This window comes from Xenopus laevis, chromosome 9_10S (assembly GCF_017654675.1).
Source record: "Xenopus laevis strain J_2021 chromosome 9_10S, Xenopus_laevis_v10.1, whole genome shotgun sequence".
In the NCBI taxonomy this organism is placed as follows: domain Eukaryota; kingdom Metazoa; phylum Chordata; class Amphibia; order Anura; family Pipidae; genus Xenopus; species Xenopus laevis.
Genome location: NC_054388.1, coordinates 75,326,503 through 75,352,871, shown reverse-complemented (window position 1 = coordinate 75,352,871; position 26,369 = coordinate 75,326,503). Strand labels below are relative to the sequence as shown.

The window sequence follows — 26,369 nt, the reverse complement described above, 5'->3', positions numbered from 1 at the left end:
CATATTTTGCAGCACTGGCTTTTCTATCTATAGGAATAACAGGGTAGTTGTTTTTAGGACTAGGGGACTACACAGAAGTTTTCCTCACGATTTCAAAACGCCGGTGACAAATTTTATGTGATGGAAATAAGGTAAGTAAATGCATTATCGGATGAAGTCTCAGTGTTGATCCTACGCGACACCACTGTCGGATACAGACGCCGCGCCATATAGCAGATATAATATATCTATGGAGAGGTCTCACATGAGGCACACAGCATGACAACTCCACTAATATGTATGAATGCAGAGAACCCCCTTATATGTATTAATGCCATATCCAAGCTTATTTGCTGCACTCAAAGGATATAAAAATCCATAAACCAAACAATTGCTTTAGTGAACTGGGGCATCACAATACATGGCAGGGAGGCACACGATAGGCTTTACCCAACAAACCAATAGTGGCCCTTAAACTACACTCCTTTCTTCAATACTAATTGTTACTTGCTATATAGGTAACTGCTGTCTGCTCAGCACAACTGCCTACACCTCTGACACATGAAACTAATGACAGAACATTCTAAGATGTGTTTTCCATTTGCTGTTTTAGAATTCTAGTCCAGCCTGTGTGTCCCTTGTTGACCTGTTATGTGAGGTAAACAAAGCGACAGTGATCTTAAGATCAACATTAAATTGGGATGAGTAAAGCAGGCTTTGGGCTCCCTTCCCACAAGCTGCGACAGGCAGTTAGCTGAACCCCCTGTAGTCTCCTTGGTTTGCAGATAATCTGCAAGAAAACTTCAAGGCCCCAGTAATTGGCAAAGATCCACACCAACTGGTTTAGTGTTTAGAGGATTTTGCCAGCGAAATGAAATAATAAGGTTTCTGAGATAAACACTGTCTAAGAAGAGCCTGCAATTTTGCTAATTTATATATCGAAATGTATCTGTATTTATTGTGTGCTCACTGATGTAAACACCAATCTTCACATATCTATGGACTAGAAATGCCTCTAAAATTACTGCAGCTCGGGTTAGACTCCTTGGCTCTCAACATGCACATATATATACTGTTGCACAGTGACTGAAAAAAAAAACCTAGAGGGTAGTTACATCTTACATCCCAGAATGTTCTATGAGATACTGCACAGGTGAGGCATAAAAGGAGCCAGTACAGGTGCTGGAATTAATGAGTTATAACCAGAGAAAAAGAGGAGGAGCAGTAAGTGAGGTATCTGTCCAGGAAGTAGGAACAGGAAAGTGAAGTATAAACTCCTGCAGTGTAAGAGAGCTGAGGAGAAAATAATGTGAGATAAATAGCTGTAATTTTATTGAATAATTCGCCCTAACAACAGTGCACAACAACAATGGATGTTCCACCAAGCAAAAGCAGTCCATCAGCATCATCCATGTAGAAGCATCTTAACCACACAAAGCCAGGAGTTAACTGTTATCTCAGGAGTCAGGAGCAACCGATCTTTGCTTTCAATCCGTATTTGAAACTGTGTAGTGTAGGAAATGAGAAAGCCAAAGCAAATATAGATGCAAAGTGCATTAATTTGTGAATAAATGAACTTTGCAGAAATATATGCTTTGGCTTTTTCCTGTCCCATACAAAGAGGGGTACCAGAGGCAACTGTGCCATGTTGTGTAGACATGAGTCCTTTGCTTTCTTACTTAATAAGCAACAGTGTGTTGATCTTTTCTATATAGGGTTAGATTTGATGAATGGAAATATACACCTAAGAAACAGGGGTTAACAATGCAGTCAAGTTCAAAATATCCAATAAATCCTTTGGAGCGGATCGGGTGCTACATGTAAAATCTCCCTGTAAATCCCGATGAGCATCATTAAGTAAAATGCTTCGGGTATCAGTCAATTGTCAGAATATCAATCTGTAGTCCTTTTAAACCACATTGCATTGAATGTTACCACTGAAGGACAAATTCATGCTGTACATTTGCACTTTTTTTTTTTTGCCCTTGACTAGCCATTAAAGGAACAGAAACACACACACATTTTTAACTGACATAGGAGTTACTTTTATGCTTCAAGTTTACTTGAAGAATTGCTCCTGACCTTTATGCTCTTAGTTCTCTTGGCTGCAGATTCTAGATAAGTTCATTGGCTTGAAACCCACAAGTCATGTGGTTTTAGGTCAACCAATTCCCTCTGTAAGGGAGGGGGGGAGGCAGGCCTCACTTGTTCACATATAAACCCCTCCAGCCTACCCTGCCCAATCCCAGCACAATTGTTGTGATGCCTTATCTGTTGTGCTAATAACATCTCACCTGATGTACCATGTGCAAGGAAACTTGAGATAAGAATTATTTACAGCCTATTTTCAGTTATTTAAAACACCACGTTTGACCCGATTAAAACATGAAATAAACTGATGCATTCGATGTTAACTGCAACATGGGCACTGAATACAAGTATTTGTATGTTCCTGGGTTTCCTTCAGACAGCTGCAAAAACCATACAGGACTGAATCAGAAAGGGTCCTTTTATGTCTAGGTGCATTTGGATACTGGCTAATTTTAATGATGAACAATTTCTGCAAAATGCTGCAGTACATGTTTGCGCTATATGAATAAAGATAATAATAATGCTATCCTATACAAAAAACTATGGAATCCATTTGGCAGGTAGGGGCATTATGGATGTGACTGGTCCTCCCTGCCTCCTGGTGAGTTGCACAGCTTCAAAAGATCCAGGATGATCTTGACTGCATTCCAGTGAATGCTACAGCTTAAAAATGCTCTCAGCTGCTTCCTGGTGAATGGTTTAGCCTCACCTGACTACCTCCAAGTTTTTGAACCTTAAGCAGTTTTTGAAATCCTGTCAGTAAAAGTGATACCTCCTAGTGAATGTTACAGCTACTCCAGGCTACCGTTTTATTAATATCATAGGAAAAATTAACACTTGCCTTCTTCCTGTTAAATTGAACAACCTTGAAATGATCCTGTCTGTCTCCTTCCACATATGAAAGCTTTAAACAGACCCTATCTGCTTCCAAGTGGACGTTAGTGCCTACAATAACAAAGCTGCCTCCTAATTAGTAATACAGACACAAACAAATGCCAGCTGCTTTGTAATAAATGTTACAGCCTCAAACTGACTGGCTTCCAGCAAATGTTAGGCCTCAAAGTAAGTCTCACAGCTGACAGATAAATGGAGCCAAAAAAGAACCTAATGCTGGTACAGGATTGTGCCTGAATTGTCTCCTACTGAATGCAACAGCTTCAGACTGACCACCAGATCCCTTATGCCTGGGAAACAATTGTGAGTACCTTCCAGTGAATTTTAAAGACTCCTACTAAGAATTGTAAAGTCTTTCAATAAGTGTACTATTTTCCAATAATTATGACAGCTTTATACTAAACCCAACTGCCTTCCAGAGGATTGTAGAGTGTTAAACCGGATCAGGTAATCTCCCAGTGAATGCTGAAGCCTTGAAGTCATCCTGACTGCTTTCTCAATAATGAATCCCAGTTAACTTGATGCTCACATCACAATTTTTTGACATTTCATCCCCCCTCTTGACAAATAACAGCTGTATATATCATCTCACCATTCTCTTCAAATATTTGCCTAGAAAATGATATTTATTGAGTAAGCACAGATGGGTGTAGCTAATTCCAGAGGGTTTACACTCTCTACCCTCAGCAATTAAACACAAAAGTATTTCATAACAAAAGTCCTGAATGCCTTTATTACTAGCATTCCCCTGCTCACTGTTAAAGTGGTGAAAAACAAGATGAATTATCAGTGCATCAGGTGCTGTTATAATATATGTTTGCACCTCCCTAGTCCTGTTTGACTTCCCAAATTACATACATTGCCTGTAGGTCTTCTTTGATGCTGTGTGTATTGCATGTCACTCACCACCCATGTCCATTTCCATGTGTCTTTCTGTGCCCATGCAGAGCTGGGAAGGTAATGGCTATGGCGGCCAAAACACACAGATGAGAGGGTAAGACTTAAGCTGGCCATAGACGCAAAGATCGGATCGTACGAATCGAGGATTCGTACGATTTTCGAACCGTGTGTGGAGAGTCCCAACATTTTAAGTCCGGCGGAGATCGGTCGTTTGGTCAATCGGACAGGTTTGAAAATTTCTGTCCGCTGCCGATAATATCTCTGCGTGTATTGCCGATCGTACGATTTTCAGTGGGAGACTGTCACTACCTTTGGTTGGACATAGATATCGTACGATTGCTGTCAGGGGCAGAACATTGCTGATCTGTTCTTTTACTAATCTGACTGGTAAGACTTTGATCTGAATGGTTAGTGGCGGGTCGGGAGATGGGAAAGTCCGATTGTACGATGATTCGATTTTTGTTCAGCAACTTTCTAACCTATCTGGTTGCTAGGGTCCAAACGATGATCTTTGCATCTATGGCCAGCTTAAAGGTCCAAAATATTAGATTCACATGTCAAAAGAATGGCATTTCTCTAGGGCTTTAGTTTCAATAATCACATTTTCACCATTTCAGTAGAGTTATATTGTTGTCTTGCCCTCTCTTTTCAGTTGCTCACACTCACCTGTCAAGTTCCTTAGACCAAGTTCTCTCAGTCCATAATTCCCATCTTTGCGGTAGTTCAGGAAGATTGCCAGGGCATAGCGGTCCTCGTACAGTTGAATTCCACGGATTATGCGGAGATTCTCAAGTGGAAGGGAGTCAAATTGATTTAGGGCCACAAGGACATAGCCAGTGACTTCTCGAATTGACTGTGTTAGGAAAAGAAAGAAATATATAATTAGTTTGACAGCATTGAATTTCAGAATCTCCCCCATCAACGTAGCAACCAATAATACAATGTCAAATAATGTCAGTGTAAAATGTTATCTACAGATTCACTAATGAGCAAACCTGACCAAAACTATAAATTATATTGGAGTAATGCTGGAGTAATGCTGCTCTAAAGTGCTTACTTGTCCAGCCCTTAGTAGTTCTTTGTTCTAAGGGACATTGTAAGGGATATTGTCCTGCATCTTGATGCTACCATGTTAATAAATCGAGGCCACCTTAAATAAAGACAACTAGCATGTCCAATATATTTGTTCACTTAAGCCATAAGCAAGTTTTTGTTCTATTCTACAGTCTGCATCATAAACCATGAAACAAAGCAATTTTATTTTATGAAAAATGCGAGATTGTAATTAACTGTATTAGAATATATTGCTTTTGGGACACTGAAACAATATCTATTTTGATGACCCAAAATCCATAGCTGTGGCAGGGCTGCATAATGAAATAATCTTCCAAAGCCTGCGTATTATTAGGTGCCACAGTCATAGCAACAAAATCACTAAGCATCTTCAAATTTCACAAACTACGCTGACCATTTCTATCACTGCTTTTAGTGTTTTTGTTTTTTTTAATAACAAAAAAGAAAAAGCTTAACCAAATAAGCACTAAGGCCTTGTTACACAGGCATCGGTATAGGCACAGGTCACCTCCATAGCAGTGACCTTAACTTGAAGGTGGAACTGGTTATCAAGGCTAAGAAAAATTATTTTCCAACAGAAATCTAAGAAGAGAGAGCACCAATCCATTGTTGGATCTATATATGTAGGCAAACCTGGACTACAAAAACAAACACCCAAAAGGGATAATTATGCAGACTAAATTGTATAAACTATAATACTGGTGGATATCACTACATGTAATGATTCATCTTATATGCATATGTTCTCTTTTCTCTTTCTTTGCTATGAGCACCACATCTTCCATCATTATAGAATTATAGCTAGTATGCAGCTATTGACTACATAATTACAATAAATATATTCCACACATCTAATGTAATTCTGTCTATTTGGTTCTGTTCTTGTATTCACACATATGCATGGACAAAGTAATCAGCGAGTTCCCATGTCAGTTTTCTCTATTTCTGCTATGAAAAGTTTAATTTTCTCAACCATCTGCCTGTTGTCCTTTCCTCTCCCTTCTCCCTCATTCACAGAACAGTCTACACCTTCCCTTTGTGAGTTGCTTTATGTCCAGCAAATAATTAAGAGTATCCAACAGTGCTTCCTACAGTTTTAACTACCCATTATACCCATCAGATCATTGCTTTCAATGGCTACTTTTGCTACTCCCATCACTACTTGAATGAATAGCAGTAACATTGTTAGAGCAAGCACAAAGCTATAGAATAATCAATAAATTGCTGTTTCCCTCCTTCATCTCTGTACTATGATCAGTATATATTTAAAACATATCTCTCAAGTGTCAACATATTTATAGTGTAACATATTTATCCCAAATCTGGATATTCCACTCTTTCTTCCTTGTGGTCATGGATAATTTCTCACTTTTTTCACACTGAAAGAGCAGCATGCTTTTCTCTGGGCAATATTGTAGAAGAGAGAGAAAGATTTTCCAAGATTTCCATTCAATCTATGTGTCAACAAGAGTATACAGAGAGTAACACATAGCTCAGCAACACTGTCTGTCCTTGTAGTGATTATAACATTGTTTATACATGGACTGCTTGTGTGCAGAGCTGCACTATACGCTGATTGTGGTTCTCAGAATGTTCCATTATTGTTTGCTCTATTTATAATCTGCAAACAAACTACAAAACTACCTCTGGTTGTTTTAAGTACAGGAGTGCCCTAATTAGATGCTGACAGGCAAAATATGCCAAATGGGCATTTCATGTAATCCCTCAGTCTGTCCTGTGTTGCTTTTAGCCTGAATATTTTTTGTACGGGGAAAAGACTCGATAAAATTGTGAAAATATTAGATTTGTACAAATTGTTTTGATTTGTCGCCAAAAACTGTGACTTTTTCGGACTTGGTGCCCGAAACATGTAATCTTTGAAAAAAAGAACAGATCAGAACAGATCAGAATATCTTCAAAATATCAATGGGACATCTGCCATTGACTTCTACATGAACTCAGCAAGTCGGAGTAATTTTTTATTCAGACTTTGAACACCATTGAAGTTTAATAAATTTTTTCTATGAAAAAAACGTGTTTTTCCCCTTTAAAAGTCAAGCTAGAAAAAAAAAAATCGAACTTCAATAAATAACCCCCTTGATGTAGAAGTTGCAATTAGTCTTGAGACCATTTCTACTGATGACATAGCCTTTGCGAAAGCGAAACTGCGCAAATTCGCCCATCACTATTCTCTAACTCTACTAGTACTATTTTCCCTCTGTCTGTTGAGTTACTCAAGGTTCTGTTCTAGGCACTTTGCTCTTCTCGCTCTATACTACTTCACTAGGAATACGTATTCAGTCATTTGGACTTCAGTATCACCTTTATGCTGATGACACCAAAATCTACTTGTCTACTCCTGACCTCTCTCCTTCTGTTCTTTCCCAAGTTAGAGACTGCCTTTCTGCTGTCTCCTCCTGGATGTCTCAGCGCCAACCGAAACGGAATCTTTCTAAAACAGAACTCATTATATTTCCTCCAAGATCTTCCGCTGTCCTTTAGATATCACTCTCAGTGTATAACACCACCTTTCATTCGACCACACAGGCCCGCTGCCTAGGAGTTATCTTAGCATTTTGCATCTGTCTTTTTCACCACACATCCAAACACTTGCAAAATCTTGCAGCTGCACAACATTGCCCGAATATGACCGTATCTCAAGTTCAGACTAAACCAAAACACTTATCCAGTCTCTTATTATCTTCTGCCTTGATTACTGCAACCTACTTCTCGCAGGTATTCCAACAAGTCACCTTTCACAACTCCAATCTGTTCTAAATGCGGCTGCTAGACTCTCATCTACTGGTATCTCACAGGTGAACATCAGCTGCTCCCATATGCATACCCCTTCACTAGCTCCCAATCTCCTCTAGAATCAAATTCCAACTCTCACACTTAAATTCAAGGCCCTCAAAAATTAAGCCCCTCCCTATAATTCATCTCTGATCTCCAAATACACTCCTTCACGCAACCTTAGCTCTGCTTCTGACCTTTGCCTCATCTCTCCTCTCATCGCTTCAACTCATTCTGGTGTACAAGACTTCTCTCAGGCTTCTGCTTTTCTCTGAAACTCTCTGCCTCGAGCTGTCAGACTTTCTCATTCTTCCCAAACTTTCAAACTCTCCTTAAACGCCCACCTGTTTAGGGAAACGTATTCAATGTACCCTTTAATCCTATTGTACTCTCTAAATCCTTCTTTGTTATTCACCATTTGTTCCCCATAACCTGTTGGCGTTATATAAATAAATGATGATGATGATAAGAGCACTTAGTAAGACTTAACTTGTATGTGTGAATGCCCTCCCTTTAATTTTAAAGAAAGAAATCATTTGTATGTCATGTGACAGTTCTTGCTCATGCACACCTGCAAGGGTCTATTATTGTATTATATATAAATTTAATTGGTAACACTTATAAGCCAAAGTTGAGACTGTAATTAAAAGAAGAGTATAAATGAATTGTGTTCATGATACAGAACATTCTATTCAGCTTTTCAATTGCTACTGCCAGGATTAGCCATTCAATTCACTAGTCCTTGAATGTGCTCTTGTCTTGATATCATTATAAAAGGCTTCAATGATTCTGTTCATCTCCAAATGTTTCAAACCACAGTCTAGACCCAAGCAGTGCACATTCCTATTGGTGGCTGATGTCTACTTTTGCCTCTGCATTTTTGTGGGCAGTAAACGATGCACAGAGAAGGCAGACCTTTGTGAGACTTTTACATCCTCATTACTATAAATGCTGATAAAGCATTGTTTGTTGTTTAATTAACATCAGGGGAATTATTTAGCAGAGTTTTCTAATGTCAAAATACACTGCTCTTCCAAGTTACATCCTATATACTATATACATATATAAATAAGTTAAGAGCTGAACTTCTCAACTTCTCAGCTTGATTGAATGCAAAACAATCTTGATCAATGAATTGCTTTTGACTAGTGATGGGTGAATAAATTTGCCAGGTGCGAACTAGCCACGGCAAAAAACAACAGTATTCAGTATTTAATTAAAGCAAGAGTTTATTGTTCTATATCAGCCATATATACCCTTCTAGACAAAAAGGATTTTAGCCGTGACCTGCAATGCTCTCTTGTATTCACCAGAGCTAAATGTGGGTACCACTTCAATCCTCTCCTATGTCACACTAGCTGAAAGGCAAATGATGCTGAAACGCAGATGTAGATGGATATTTTGGAACATTGTGTTCTGACTGTCTCTATGAGCAGCAGCTCTTGGAAGCAGCAGGTGATACTGCCTTAAAAATCTCCAACTCAGATGGGATTTGAAAGCATGACATCCAACTAATCAGCAGCATTTGTGAGATGTGAGAACACGGAGCGATGCAAAGCCACATCATCATTGTTTATTAGCAAACAGACAGAGGGACAGCAGTGATAGGGGAGAGTTAAAGGAGGTGTGAGTGGCATTGAAGTGATAATGGATTACTATTCTGTTCTACAGATTGCAGGAGAGGAAAGGACAGGAATGTAACAGAGAAAGGCAGAGGCTCAGGATTTTAGTCAACTTATGACAAGGGCAACAAAAGGATCCCAAACATATTAAATATGCAATTTTGTAAATTACAGATTTGCTTTGTAATGAGACGTTTTGTAGAATAAAGTAACCATAGGCCTCTTTTAATAATGAATCCTGAAGGCAAAAAATGCGTAAGACTATTTTAGACATTTCCTTAATAAAGTGTCACTATTTTACATTGTCTGTGGGTTTATTCCTGTCCTTCCTGTTCCTATCCAAGTTTGCTTTTTACTGTGTTTTGCTCCCTGTAGCTGAAGGTATTGGGCTTGACACTGGACCTGTGTTTACAGGTGATAAGCTGTTACATCACATATTCCATATGGTGATGCTTCTATGTTTGTTTCAGAACCCTAACAGGCACATGGTACCAGCGTCTGGAGGCTGCAACACTCCTCTAGAGCCCAAAACAGTAGTATGACAGCAGTGGAAAAAATAGCAACCCTTCAATTTTAAGCTCCATCTGCATTATGCCTGTGAAAATGTGAGTAGCAGCAAAGGAGACAGGATGGATAGACTGCAAAAAAGTGCGGAGAGTAGACATAAAAAGTAAAGGAAAAATCTTAGGGTGGGGGTGACCATAAATGGGAAATGTGTGCTTCTAGTTGGCTGAACAAAATAATAAAACACCTGACAAGACAAATCTGTCTATCTAATCAACGTATTTGCCATGTGGAGGGCGGCATATGATGGAGTGTGTGGCCTGTAGCCGACTCTGTGGGTATATCTGTCCATGTCTCTCACAGTAAAAGATTGCTCTCTCCGCAGCAGCATTGCCAAGGGATGGAGGGAGCTGATAATGTCTCACTGCAGTGGATGAATGGCTGCATCAAGCTGAGCGCCATGTTGACAAGACAGTCACAGTGCACATGATATATGCCAAGACGTGACATTTTGGGGGGGTCAATTCAAATACACAAGGGGGTTTGTGGGAGCACCCGCATTGCTAAGTAAAAATATATATAAGTATAAGGGAAGTGCTACTGGCATATCCAAATGGGTCAGTGCACATTCCCTGGGCCTGCTCCCACAACCCCCCTTGTGTATTTGCTTTTACAGCCTGTAGCTTTGGCTAAGCTTCTTGTGGCTTGTAGCACCCCCCATACCCACCCCTATTAATTAATAGTGGCCCTATGCTTTTAACTGCACCATATTTATACATTTTTGTCAAAAATGGGCGTTGGTTTGGGCAATCACTCTCTCTTAAAAGCTGCAATTCAGCAGCGGGGGAGGTTTTAGCCCCCCAGAAACCAAGGTTCAGCAGACTTTTACTTTTTACTTTACTATTGCTATTATGCAGACCGACACAGGATGCTCAATACTATGACTGGTAGGTAAACAAGTTAGGGACCGCCATATGGGGTTTACCTTGACGTGGTATGGTGGCTTTTCAACTTTATGATCATAACTTTGCAACTAAAAACCCCTGTCTTTGTTAACACATGCATTTGCATATCTACTGAATTACTGAATTACTTAGACAGGGGCCCAGGGAATGTGCACTGACCCATTTGGATATGCCAGTAGCACTTCCCTTATACTTATATATATTTTTACTTAGCAATGCGGGTGCTCCCACAACCCCCCTTGTGTATTTGGGGTCAATTCAAATGCAACTAAGCAGGTTAGTTTATGTAAAGTTAGTTTCTGCTATTTCCACAATGTTTAGAAATAACCATTAAAAGGACAATTTTGAGATATCCCCCTCTTCCCTCACTGCCCCCAGTAGATGACCTCTCTCCTTTCCAATGAGTGGAGAGGCATGCAAAATACCAGCTCAGAACAGTGCAATATTCCGTTTTGCTGCCTGAACATCTTTACAGCTACATTAGAACTCAATGAACAGACATTATATGCACATAAGGCTTGCTTATTGAGGTTATTGAGTAATAAGCCTCTTGATGTAATGACCCTTATAGCTTAATACTGTATAATTACCCTCTGCTCTGACGACGACAGGTGTGACATTACTTGCTTTTTTAGGGCTGTTGATAATGCTAGTGAGTCTATGGAAAAAATAACAAGGTTTATGTAGATGAGGTACATGCAAGCTGCTGGAGTCCAGTTATTGCTGCACTTTAACTTTCAATGTGCCCTAACAGCAGGAGGCTGCAAGTTAGGCATTCCTGTATTCAGTGTAATCTTGCTATACTATAGTAATATGCCTCTTTGCACACACACATATATATATATATATATATATATACACACAATGAAAATGGGCCTGGTGCACACAGAACACTGGTCACTGCCCTGGTGCTAGAACAAGAAATTTTTACAATCAAATACAGAAAAAGTCCGCACTCATGGGTCTTGTGTAGAAAAGCAAAAAATTCTTCCTGAGTATGGCTCGCGTATAGGAGCCGAAACGTCGAATAAACACTAAGTAATTTTTTGCTTTTCTACACATGACCCATGAGTGCGGACTTTTTCTTTATTTGATTATGTATATATATATATATATATATATATATATATATATATATATATATATATATATATATATATATATATATATATATATATATATATATATATATATATATTTAGTTCCAGCTGTGGTGCATTCCAATCAAGCGTTCTCTTCATGCCTGGGTGCTGTCAAATGCATTGTAGATAGTAGTTCCCCAAGAACTATATGTATATATACTGGATCAGTACGTGTCCCTTTAAATTGAACTTTACTGATCCAAGAGGGAACATTGCTTGCTTATTAAATAAACTGTATATATGTGTTATGTGTATATTAATCTTAATTTGGTAATGGAAAAAGGCTGAAGGCTACTTTCAACCATTTGAAAGCCTCAGGCAGTTTTGCTATGCCCACTCTGGTAGAGCAGATAATGTTAAAACTTGTGCTGGCCGCGGTGGCAGTTCAGAGAGAGAGACTGCTTATGTGTTTTGCATTCCAAAGTGGGCATGTATTCCTTCCAGTGTGTGACAGCTGCCTGTGTTTAGAGGAACGTGATTACAAACAGAGACTAAGCATATTTGGGGCTGTAGGAGTAGCTCCAGTTTGATGCAGCAGACACTGTTCCTTTCTATAATCATGTGAACCTTATTGCTATAAAAGCTTCCCCCTCTTTTAGTAGCACCACTAAGCACAGTGTTTGTTACATAGTTACATAGTTACATAGTTACATAGTTAAATTGGGTTGAAAAAAGACAAAGTCCATCAAGTTCAACCCCTCCAAATGAAAACCCAGCATCCATACACACACCCCTCCCTACTTTTAATTAAAATTCTATATACCCATACCTATATTAACTATAGAGTTTAGTATCACAATAGCCTTTAATATTATGTCTGTCCAAAAAATCATCCAAGCCATTCTTAAAGGCATTAACTGAATCAGCCATCACAACATCACCCGGCAGTGCATTCCACAACCTCACTGTTTGTGCAATGTCACCTATAATACTCCGTTCGGTTAATGAGAATGAATGTTTCTGCAGTGATTATTTCAAACTATTTAAAAATATTGTGCTTTTAATAAAATTATTCCGGCTTTGTTTACTACACCCAATGCTATTTGTATTTTATATAGGAAAGCAAACCAGCTTTCAGCTTAGCCAAGTCTGAACCCCTAAAATCATGTGACTGAATGTGAATTTTTTTTTCAGTATTCCAAAATGTATAGTTTTGGCACATCCCTATTTATGTTACCGCTACATTGTTACTGCTTTATGGTCTTTTGTTACATGTTATTTTAAACTGTCAGGACTTAACTTGCTCATGTGGCCTTTTGCTCTACTATTCTTTTTGTAGACTGCAATATGGATGGCAATACATTGCAGTTTAAGTGAACATAAGCTATTGCATGTGCCAAGTGGGTGGATATTGCACAAGTGGCAATACAATACAAGTGGCAATACAAGTGTTTGGTTTTTCAATTGTTCTGTTTGTTTGGAACATCGACCAACTAACTAGGACTGCCACTCTTCCTAGCCAAAGGAAGTAAAGGGGGCAAGGCAGCAATGCAGCAAGGGTGGGAATTAGTCAGTTTAGGGACAGACTTATCAAGTCAGGAGGACTGAAAATGTGTAACACCAGCATAGCCTTTTGCTGATTGTTCACTAGCTAGGCCAGTAAATTCCCAACCAGGTATCCACCCTGGACAGATAATTCCCACTCCCTACCACACACACTACATTGTTAATGTCCACCCTGTCCCCTGTGGTGGGACACAGGGTGAAAGGTCCAACCAGAATTACTCCAGGCACCCCAGTGGGCCAGTCTGACCCTGCTAACCCTTGTGGAACAAGCATGTCTGAAGATGTATTTACAGGGAGAGGTTGCTGTGAAATCTGCACCATTCCTATCCTAGTTTACGTAATTGGTTTGGGGGGAGAATTGATAGGAATGCAGAATTGTTTTTTCACTTATCTAGGCTGAGCATTATATATATATCTGATTCAATTTGGCCATGTTTGGAGGAAGTATATACACAGTATATACACAGTGAATTGCTCACTCATAGTGCTTGGTCCTATTGAAAGTGTCTTTTCTGGATTCTGAATTGACTTGACTCAATCAGCTTGGAAGCAATAGAGCAGGAGGTCTACTTTAAAGGGTTTATTTATCAAAGTTCAAATTTATCTCAATATTTTCTGAAAAAAACTTGGACCAAATCCTCACAGGTTTTGCTGTTACAAGACCAGTTCACACTGGCATGTATTTCTGCATGATTCTATTTATTTTGATATTGACAGATTCCTTTAGGAAGTCTAGCTCATTTATTATGCAATATGCCATTAAAACATTTTGAAATAAAAACATAAAACAATTGTAAAAATGTATGTTGCAGTTCCTAAAGCCCAGAAAGCAAGAAGCTTGTGCTGCGTAATGGACGGTCAAGTTTCAAAAGCAGAAGACACAAGGGTCCCCCATAAGAATGGATGCAGCAATACTACAAGTGAAATATTAAATGTTTAAGGCAAAAGATGGCATTATAAGCTGCTAAACTGTGTATACAGAGATTTCCCATTTGTAGTATTTTGGGAATTCAGTCTGACTTTACAGAATGGATGAGCAACATATTGTGTGCAGGGAGTATTCCTAAGCAAGTAAGTCCAAACACCAAAACAGTCAATATGTACTGAAACACAGATAAAAGATAAAATTAGATTTAATATCACAGAAGTAATATCACAACATGTTTTTTTCTGAATATGATACAGTAATAGAAAATGAGCCTGATAAAAGAAATAGTACTCAGAGGAAGCACACAATCAGTAAATTCTGGCACAAATTCAGGGAGCTTCATACAATACATGGCAATAGCTGAAACTGAGTGTGTGGGAAAGAGCGAGAATAGTGACATTATACGAAGGACACTGCAGAGACAGGAGGATGTACAAGTGACACGAGCAATGTGTCCACCAATCTTGCCGAAAAATTAGCGAAATGGTGAAAAGATTAGCGAAATGGCAAACCATTTGCGAAATGCATTGGAGTCCATGGGTTTCAAAATAATTTTGAGGCGCGACAATTTTGACAACGCAAAGTGCAGATTTAAACACACACACGCTTCTGTGTATCTGAGCCCCTAAGCAGTCCCAACTAGTGATGGGCGAATCTGTCCTGATTCGCTTTGCTGAAAAATTTGCGAAATGGTGAAAAGATTAGCGAAACGGCAAACCATTTGCGAAATGCATTGGAGTCCATGGGTTTCAAAATAATTTTGAGGTGCGACAATTTTGACAACGCAAAGTGCAGATTTAAAAACAAATGATTTGGGTTCTACTGTGGCTTATATTTAAGTAAGTGTATAACACTGACCATGTCTACATCTTCTAAGGTCAATTTGAACTTAGCATAGAGAAGCTATACTAGAATGATTATGAAGAACCATGAATGGGCATCACAGTTTGCTTGAATACCAACTTACTGATTGTTGCCCAAGGCATAAGCTAACGCAAAGCTGGTTAGAATCAAATCAGTCTGGTGACTGTTACCTGTAACCCTTCTGCATACAATTCGTCGGCTTCAATCCTTGTTAAGTACCTCCACCTGGGTACACTTCAAACTGGAACAATAAGATTTAGGCAAGGAAGAGCCTGAGAGGCAGAACAACTGCTCAAGTGAATTTATTTATGTTTCACACTACATGTTTCGAGCCTCCTGGCCCTTTGTCAAGTCACACTTGACAAAGGGCCAGGAGGCTCGAAACATGTAGTGTGAAACATAAATAAATTCACTTGAGCAGTTGTTCTGCCTCTCAGGCTCTTCCTTGCCTAAATCTTATTGTTCCAGCAAAGCTGGTTAGCTGGTTATTGTAATTAGCAGAATATATCTTTTGTCAAAAACCTAAATTATTTGAAAGGCTGGTGTCTAAATGTCAAAACAATATCATTTATTTATAGATGTTTATGGATATTTTCATTGTAAGTAGGATCAATAATAGCGCTCTGCCAAAAGAGGTAAGTTTGACATGGGCACACGTGTCACAGTAATGAGCTTGGAAGGCATAACTTTGGAGAATGTCTGGTTAGCATAATAATGCACGACATGTAATAATACTTAAAAACCTTCACCGCTACTTTCAAAAAATTGAAAAGATAAAAGATGTGAAGAAGCATGAAGTGTTTCAAAGTTATACACATATTTTATCTGTTTTTAATTTGACTGACAGATCTCTTTCTTTTGAGTGCATATGGATTGGAAGGTGGAACCGGTGCAACCGATACATAAAAATTGCTCCTTGAAAGAGAAGCCTACATCATTTTTAAAACTTGCACTAGAGATACCCTCTATCACATATATAATATCACCTATATAAGTATCACATATAATATCACTGTTATCCACATTTAGCATGGCAATTTTGATTTGCCACAGGTAAACATTATATAGCCCTTATTGTTTAAAATGCCTGAATGTCAAGTTAAGTGTATGTTAACATGGTCATTCATAGAAACAGGTTGTTATTTTTATCATATATGCAAGTTAATACTGAAATAAAACTCCTTGTAAACTTTATTGGGGATTTACCATAGCTGTAAATTGAATGCAGTGCTTTATGACACTATCTCAATCATTTGGGTGGCTACAATAAATTGCCTAACTCCTCAGCTTCTTTATATTATATTAAACATACAGTAGGTAAATACATATGTATACACACACACTTATAGGCACACACACACACAATATAATATGACATAAAGTGTTTTCTCAGGCATGCTTGTTTTTGCAAGATTGTAAGTCTAAAATTTGTGACATGGTCCTTAAGCCATTTTCCCAACTGAGTACTGGCCTAATCCAGTCAAATGGTGAAAACAGCTAAAGAATACTCTTCCTGACTTCTAGTCTTATTCAAAGATCCAATAAAGGCATTGACCTTACTGGCACAGCATGCTGTTTACTCTCTTTACACCCCAGAAGCCAATGGATCCACAAACCATGCATGAAATTGCACAGAGTAAGGGAAATATAAGTGGCACTGAGATTACAAGGGCTCTGACCTTTAATGTCAGGGATCTCTAAATTGATATAAATTACATAAAGCCAGAGGGAACATACTGTAGCTTGTTTCTCTGGCTGAAAGAGGCCTAAATACAAACTGAGCAACTGAACTCTTGTGATGTGTACATTGAGAGAAAAAAACAAAACACATTTCTCAGAAAATCTTGTACATTTATGTACTCTTACAATTAGTGCTGCATCAATAAAGGATTGTTTGTATTTATAGAGAAAGACAAATTTGTTCTGTTAAGACCTTGTCCAGCCAATAAAGAAATAAAAACTAGTAAACAACAGCCAAATGATTTCACCCCAAGAACTGCATACATAACATTTTGCAACCATCTTGCTAAGGGCAAGGCTAAGGGCATGTATAAGGGTATGAGTGGCTTAGACTTTTTCCAGCAATCCAGGTGCATGATTTTACATTTATCAACATTGAATCTCATTTGCCACTTAGCTGCCCAGATTGCCAGTTTGTCAAGATCGTGTTGCAAGGATGTCACATCCTAGATGGAATTAATCGGGCTGCATAGTTTTGTGTCATCTGCAAACACTGACACATTACTTACAATACCCTCCCCTAAATAATTAATGAACAAGTTAAATAAAAATGGACCCATTACTGCGGCATGAGGGACCCCTCTAAGAGCCTTACTCCAAGTAGATAATGTACAATTAACAAGCACCCTGTGTACCCAATCCTGTAGCCAGTTTCCTATCCATGTGTAAATGACCTTAGTTTAGAAAGCAGTCGTTTGTGGGGCAAGGTATCAAATGCTTTGGCAAAATATAAATAGATTTTGCAGGGCTGTATTTATTAGAGGTAAAATGCATGTAGGGGTTCTCCTGCCCACCCCCTACCTGTATCTGAACATCATTCTAATATAGCTACCTTACCCTTTAAACCTAGCAATAGTGATGGGCGAATTCACATTTTTGGATGCCGGCGCACATTCACCGGGGAAATTGCACTGGCATCCAAGAAAAATCTCTCATCTCCTCTACATACACTCAATACACTTCACATCTCCCTCCTCTTTCAACCACTATTCCCTTTACTTTTCACAATTACTAATTCCTTCCTGGTCTGCCTCCCTTCTATCTTATTGTTTCTTGGCTTATTTCTTAAAAAACAATTAACCTTAAAAATCAAAGTTTTAATTAAATTGGGAACACAACTTTTAACCCAATCATAGAATATGAAGAAAGGATTACAGTTGATGAATGTTGAGTATAGAGGATGACACTGGCGAATTTTCGCTGCGATTTCGCAAATTTATTCGCCGGTAGTGAATCGCGGGAATTCACCGCGAATTTGCGCCTGGTGAATAAATTCGCCCATCACTACCTAGTAATAGATTTCCAGCATAGCCAGATCCTGGACACAAATGTAGGGCTGTAGTAACTGACCCCATAATGTCTTGAACAGTTAATGGTATAAAATATTCAAGGTTGCATTTATGAATACAATATAACATAGACTTTTCTGGGGCAGGTCATGGATTGGTTCCTGCTTACTAATAAGTTTATGTGTCAGACTCAGAGGCAGCAACCAACCCTATGAATCAGTTGTAATAACTTCACTGGAACTACTGCACCTCAGCATAAGAGCTTGAACATATCAGCATTTCTTAATGTGCTCTCCTTCGGTCAGTTTTGAAGCGTTCAGCCACAGGGGAGCTCAGGAAGAAATGCAACCTTTTGCACTTTTAGAACTGACTGCAGGAGAGCACATTAAGAAATGGTTGTATTTATGTCCTGCTTGTAACTACTATATTAGAACTCTGGAATAGTGATGGGCGAATTTATTCGCCAGGCGCGAATTCGCGGCGAATTTGCGCGATTCGCGGCGAGCGAATAAATTCGCGAAACGCCCGCGAAAATTCGCGGTAAAAATTCGCCGGCGTCAAAAAAAAAATTTCCGCAAAAAGGGGCGCCGGCGCCAAAAACGGGCGCCGGCGTCGGAAAAACGGGCGCCGGCGTCGAAAACGAGACGCCGGCGCCGTTTCACGAATTGTTCGCCGTTTCGCGAATTTTTCGCCGTTCCGCGAATTTGGCGCGAAATTCGCAAATTTTTCGGCGAAGCGAAACGGCGCAAATTCGCCCATCACTACTCTGGAATTATAGCTTGCTTTAAGTGGGGCAACCTGAGACAGATGTCACCCAGGAATATATAACTTACCCACAAAGTGTTAAAGGGGCCTCTTTTTTTGCTCATGTGGGGAAGTTGTATCATATCTATTGTTTTCCTTTGAGAAAACAAGATGCTAGCAACTAAAGCTCTCAAAAATAAAAGATCTGTGATTTGAAGCTCTGGTACAGCATAATAAACCCTTCTATTTCTCCTGAGTATGTTAGCTGATCTGAAAGCTACGCCTGCTCTAAGCATCTGCTGGGATCAGAGCAGGACAGTTTTCTAACAATCACTTATTAGACTCTCTGAACTCAGAAGAAGAGCCCTACTTCTTTACAAAGCATGAGTAGGAGAATTTACAAGGATACCAGATCAAAGTCAGAAAGGAAGAAAAAAGCAAGACAGAAACTGAGCAAAGAGAGAAGGATGAGAAAAGTAGATGAAGCCTTATCTTGCCCTTTCCTCTGCCAATTGTCAATAAAGTCCCAACATAGGAGGATTTAAATGGTCATCTCTGGTAGAGCTAGAGACAGACTATTGTAGGCTCCAAAAATATTTACAGTACATATGACGTTATTTATTGATATAAGTACTTATTGCAATACAGATTTGACTGATGAAACTTATGGTTTGTTTTAAACCCTATCTATTTCATCCTATACTCAACATTCATCACCTGTAATCCTTTCTTCATATTCTACGATTGGGTAAAAAATTGTGTTCCCATTTTAATTAAAACTTTGATTTCATTTCTCTCCCTCTTTTTGAGGTTAATTGTTTTTTAAGAACTCAACTGAGAAACAATAAGATAGAAGGGAGGCAGACCAGGAAGGAATTAGTAATTGTGAAAAGTAAAGGGAATAGTGGTTGAAAGAGGAGGGAGATGTGAAGTGTATTGAGTGTATGTAGAGGAGATGAGAGATACTGAAAGGTGCAGGCAAAGGAAAAGGAAAAGGGTTAACAGATGAACAGTAGGTAGGCCATTTTAATTTTAGTTTAGTTTTAGAAGAATAGATACATTTTATAATCTTATACATTTTTACCAAGTTTACTGTAAGAACATCTAGGTATTTATTCTTTATACCTGGGGTACGTTGCTTTATCAGAATAACAAGAAGGATTTGCAGGATATTTCCAGAACATGTGATGTACACCCTGCCATAATATATTCACAAACGTAACATAGGGATTTCAGGTAGTTGTTCCGTGATTTCACTGGGGAATAGACCTTTGCGTATACTTCCAGACACCCCAACACAGAGGCACTTGCATTTTAATTTAGTATAATTGGTCTCTGATCAGTTTATTTGAGGCTTTTCCAAAGAGAACAAGACAAAATATAGAAAACAAATATCCTAAGCCTAGATGCACAAATAAGTTTTCAGATTCACCTGGTATGGCCTACTGGAATGGAAGCCTCGCCCCATTGTTGTCCAGTGACTCAACGGACTCCGTAAACCAGCTTTTGCTTAAGCAGAACAATAGGAACAATAGGAAAATGAAACATTTTATTTTTCCCCACTGCAAAACTGACATTTGCTGAACTAAGTTACCACACATACTGTATGACAGGAATCTGGAGGAAAATATACAGTACATAACAAATATGCCCATGTGTAAGAGCATTTACGTTGACAATGACAAGCTCTGCTGCCAACTTGGGAACTTCTAAGCTGTTGTGAACTTCATCAAACTGTCAGTAATAGTGATATCATATTGCAAAATGCAACCAATCAGCAAACACTCAGTGAAAGTAATATTACATTACCAAATAAAAGCAGGCAAAGTTATTGCCTGTTGTTTAGGCATTTAAGTGTACTTACCCAACGTTATAAAGAAAATCTATAGACTCCCAGTAGTTTCCATCTGCCATAACTAGCAGACACAGAATGTATTCATCAGGCAGTTTGAAACCCACTAAAATATATTGACCAATGTAATGTAGTACTCTGATGTTACTAGATACTGGTCCCTGCAATTAGACATGAGATGTCAGCACCACTCTCCATCTGGATCTCTGACATACATGCACCGTTTAGCTCTAAAAGGTCAATCTATCCAGGGAGTAAGTAGAGAAAGGTCAAGCTGAAGAATTACAATAGACCTGTAAAGCATAGAGAGCCCTTCTCTGCAAACTAAGACTTAACTCAGATTTTTCTTGAAGTGACTGGTCTATAATCATATGTGTCAATAGGATAAGTAGTGTCAGCTGTTCTGTAGAATTGATTTGCCGTAACAGATACACAACAGTACTTCTTTTTGCAGGAAGATCAGAGCAGTTCCTGGTGTACTTTAGAGGCCTCTGATCTAGTAAGTGATAATTACAGGTGTGTGCTTTCCTCTGTGATATCACCGTCTATATTTAAAGGACATCATCTGTCATTTGTAAATAAACTTCGATTTTTGTGTTTTCCAGAACATGTAAACAAACTGTTTCCTGAGCCCCGTCTGGCATGAAGCTGTGAGTCAGAAGATTCCGAGTGCTATGGATTTGTACTCACAGAACTGAAAACATTTAATATAATAGGCTGTCTGCGAGTAATAGTATCCAACTGTTTGGAAACAACCTCATGTTTACATCCATGGCTGAAAACAAAGCTAGAAAGATAAAACAGTTCCAATCATTACTCATGTGTTACTGCTGTGATTTCATTGAGAAGATACTGTACACCAGGACAATGACTTTCATTCATTCTCCCTCTAATACAATGAAAGTCAAGAGGAGCCCTTGGATAAGGAAGATTCCTTGGTTACAGTTTACCATTAGCTGTAGTACCCCCAAGCTAAGGTGTACAGACAGCCTCAAATTTCCTGATGGCTATAAACAAACATACAGTACGGCCACTGTTTACAACCACAAAGCAAAACTGTTTAAATAAAATGGGCCACTGCCATTAATTGAAGCCACAGTCTCATTTATCCTTTGCTTCTTTTTTTTCTCTCAAAGCAGAAACTGTAGAACTCTTACAGGTGACTAAATGTGCCATTTCTGGAAGATGTTTTATTTAATGAGCTCCATTTTTTTAGGTTTTCTGGTAAATGTTCTGTATTTAAACATAGTAGTCATGACTTTTCAAAAATACTCTATAGGTACCGGGGAAGAGGCAAAACACAAAAAGGTTTCCATTACATGTGCAAGGGATGGCAGCACAGAGCGGCCAGGGGCAGTTGCTGCTGCCCCCCTTCCCCCAGAAATTTGCTCTTAAAGTACCAGGAGCAGCATTTTTGCTGCCCCTGGTACCTAGTGGGGCGCTGCCGCCTAAGTCGACAGCCTCAACTCGCCTCATTGGCGAAGCACCCCTGAGAGCGGCCATTATGAAACAAGACCTATTGATCCAATTAATTCAACAGCAGCATTGCTGAATTAACCAATACGAATAACACATATAAGCAGTTACATAACCAAATATGTATGGATCATATAATATGGAAGACATAAATTATGTTCCATTGGTTTTTAGGGAAAATTTGTCTATGATTTGAACAGAGGAAACCATAGAATTGTATACAATTAGCAACTAACTCTATGTATTTTTATATAAGCTTCAAAACAAAATTTGAGAGGCACAGACCAGGAGAAATTCCATGTCTAATGCAGTACATCAGTGCTCACTGCTCGACCACATCTCACCCTAACTGACTGAATAAAATATCCAGGGCCACAAATATGCTTTCAACCTATGTAAAGATGAACATTGCTAGTATTCAGGCTTGCACACCCAAATCAGAAAGTAGTCATACAGCTTGTGATCCTACACTGAAGTGATAGAGTAGTAGGGAACAAACAGTGTAAGTTTCTGGGTTCTATGCCATTCTCTTGGGATATTGATCTGCATGGGGCTGATGCAGCCTGTAGTTAAAGCATTAATTTTAGATACAAGTATTGTAGAGAAAACTCTTGAAATTGGCTCCATTTCTACATAGCTACAGGCAAAACTTTATGGTGCAGTTAATCAAGTCTTTGATTTCATCTTTTTAACTTTGTACTTGCTAGTTGCTTGTTGCTGTCAAAACTGCACTGATACAACTAGTGATGGGCGGATTTATTCGGCAGGCGCGAATTCGCAGCGAATTTCTTAGTTTCGCTGCCGGCGAAAATTCGCTGGCATCAAAATATTTTTGATGCCGAAGACAATTTTGATGTTGGCAACAATTCCAACAGCGGCGACAATTCTAGGTGCCCATTGTCGGCATTGTCGCCAGCATCAGAATTGTCTTCGGCGTCAAAAATATCAAAATTCGCGTTTCGCTAATTTTTCGCAGTTTCAGCAAAACAGGAGAAATTCGCCCATCACTAGCTACAACAGTATGTATGTTAGTAAATCAGCAGAATGCATTTTCTCCTAGAAACACAGCTCACAAAATACACATAAAAATCTCTCCCAGGCATGTATATTTTACTATCTTACACTCAGGCATCAATAAGAGGCAACTCACTTGAAAAGATATTTTAAACCATTCCATCATATCTCAGTAATTAATGGAAAAGTATTAATGACAGTGTCAATATTCTGTCGGAGGAATGAATCCATGGCAACAGTCTCAGCCAATAAGATACCTTCCTGTGTTTTTGTTTGTACTTTGAACCACTGTTGCAACAGGGTAGAAAGGTGCCTGAGCCTTTACTGATTGGCTGGCTACCCCAGCAGGATTTACAATAGCCTGACATCAGCACTGGGGCAGATCCATGTCTTTCAATATTTCATTTCATCCTTTTTGTTCTCCTATATTGAGCCAAACAATATGTTAATTACCCAGTGAAGCATTATAATTACTCTACAGGCTTTGCTCTTGCCTATAATTACTGTACCAAACATTTTTTTTTCATATGCACCAATCTATACCTATTATATTGTCACAGTGAAGACACATTAACATTATAATACTGTATAATTAACTGATGAGCAATTAAATTATTCCAGTAGCGTTGATTCTCTTCCCTGGCAGCCATACATTGGTTCTGCTATCACCCTTCCTCTTCCCTGTGATTGCCTTTAAGCAAGAATTTTCCTTCCTTTAAAGCAGGAAGCTTTTCTTTGTAAAGCAACTGAAATGTGTTTAAGTGTTTTCTGCTTGTTTATTTAATGTTCCTCAGACTTGACTTCAAAGCTCTTTCAGCACAAACGCACCATAAGCAATAGCAAATCACTTGTATGAAGCTGTGCAGGCTGTCATTACCACTTTGCTTACAAAGGGTAGAAGAAAGGAAGGCTGCCGTACCCACAAGTGCACAAGAGTTATCATCCCGTGGGATTCATGTGTTGATAAGAAAAAGATGGCAAGAGATGTCCTTTTTGAGTGTGCTGCTTTGTATATTTCGAGGGCACTATTCTATCTCCTCCTGTCTACTTTTAGGGTTTATTTTTTATATTCTTTTGTTGCATCTTTGGAGTTGAAGTTGAATATGCTGTTTAAGGGCATCTATGCATATGGGCATATTTTTACTCCATTAGTCTATTCCCCGTTGTACTGTGGTTTTATTAAATGTACAAAGTCCCATAAGATTCTTATAACATCAAGAAATACATTTTGTTCATGTCAAAAACCAGACATCCCTTCTGCCTTTGTGTGTGCCAGGTTTGCTCAATACAGGTGTCATTCATGAATCATATTTTTATTCAATTCCAAGTATATTGCCCTTCAATTCTCCAATATGATTTTGGTATTTTTGGCACTGGTATAGTAGTCAAATAGGCTGTGCTAAATAAACACTAGAGGATTCATTAAAAAGTGCAGTCCACTGTGTAAAATGCAATTTTCTGATGTATATTAACATGTTTTTGTTATCCAAAACACAGCATTATTACCAAGAATTCCATTGTAATGGGCCCATGGAAAAAAATTTGAACTATCCATGCCCATAGTTTTCCAGCTCTTGCTGAGAGCTATATTTTATCAATAGTTGGTGGTGATCCATGTAAATTAATGCTAAACCACAAATTAAATGGCAGACCTTACCAAGATATAGTTACTAGAGGAAGGGCTGTGTTTTTTACATTCCATTCCTAGCTCTGTTCCCATTGTTCAGGCATACAAAAACACACCCCCTATGTATATGTGTAGAAAATTATTCCTACTATTTATTTTATTTATTTAGGACTGTTGACTCAGTTGCCTGTGAGAGACTGGTGCTGAACAAATCAAAGCCTTCTATTCGACTCAAGAAAAAGATAATTTTTCATTTTTATCTGCATTGGCAATTTAAAGAGCCCCTTCATAACTGTTATGTTTGTGCATCATATTACTTCATTAAAGTATTCTTAATTATACATTGTTGTAGCAATACAACTGGCTTGTTGATGTGCCAGTTTAATCTCTCTGGTTACAGAAACAGTTAATGTTTCCAGTAATTCAGCGATGAGTCAGACTAACAGTGAAATTGGAAATAAATTGAAGAGGCCGCTATTTTGCTGACAAGTTTTCCCTCTGTTCATTACTTTAAACGTGTCGGGAGATCAAAAGTACCCGTTTCCATGTTATCTAAGTGATGGAAATGCTGCCTGCATCCTATCAATGCTTCTGAATTTGCTGCAATCTTCTTAGGGTAATTATCTCTGAGTTACATTAGAAGCAAACCGTCATTACAAATCGCAAACCCGCTGTGAGTGTTAAGTCTTTATGAGGTGGGATGTGCATGTAAGCAACAAGCCTGGGGACGTCCTCTCTGTGCTCAAACTGCTCTCCCGGTGCCTATAAACTATTCAGGCTCTGACAGAAGCCTCCAGAACTTGTTCACTTGCTAGGAATTATCATGCTACTATTACTGATCAATAGTAGTCCAAGGATACTCTATATCTAAAGGTGGCCATACACTATAAGATCCAGTCGTTTGGCAAGGATCTTTTCCCCAATATGCCCACCAAAGGCAGGCGATATCAGGCTAATCCAATCTTTCAGACCTAAGGCCAAAAGATCAGATTACAATGATGGCAATAACAGCCGAGAGGACAAGGACTGCATCAACTAGCCGATGCAGTCCTTGATCAATAAGGAAAATCAAATTTGTGCCCAGATAACAGTCGAGGTGGCCCATTGCAGGGCCCCATACACTGGCAGATAAGCTGCAGAATCAGTCTAATGGACCCGAATCACAGCAGAGCTCACACACGCCATCTTCTTCTCTTCTGAAGAGAAGATGTCGCCCATGAGCTCCGCTGAGCTTACTCTGCAATGAGGGATATTACAGGATTTGGGGCAATTACTGGAGTTATCACCTGTGTGGGCGGGAGCAGGGAGGGGGGACTATTTTGAGTAGGGGATAGTGAGTTTTATCATATGGGGGGGTTGAATTCT

At 38.9% G+C, this 26,369-nt stretch overlaps 1 protein-coding gene across 2 annotated transcripts in view; it reads right to left on the bottom strand.

Moving 5' to 3' along the window:
* The window catches only part of LOC108703039 (receptor tyrosine-protein kinase erbB-4), a 440,770-nt gene that overhangs the window by 190,935 nt on the left and 223,466 nt on the right, over positions 1–26,369 (bottom strand). For both annotated transcript variants that reach the window (XM_018238955.2, XM_041578052.1), the window contains exon 3: positions 4,531–4,717. In XM_018238955.2, coding sequence (XP_018094444.1) covers positions 4,531–4,717 — 187 coding nt within the window. The remainder of the gene's footprint in view (positions 1–4,530; positions 4,718–26,369) is intronic.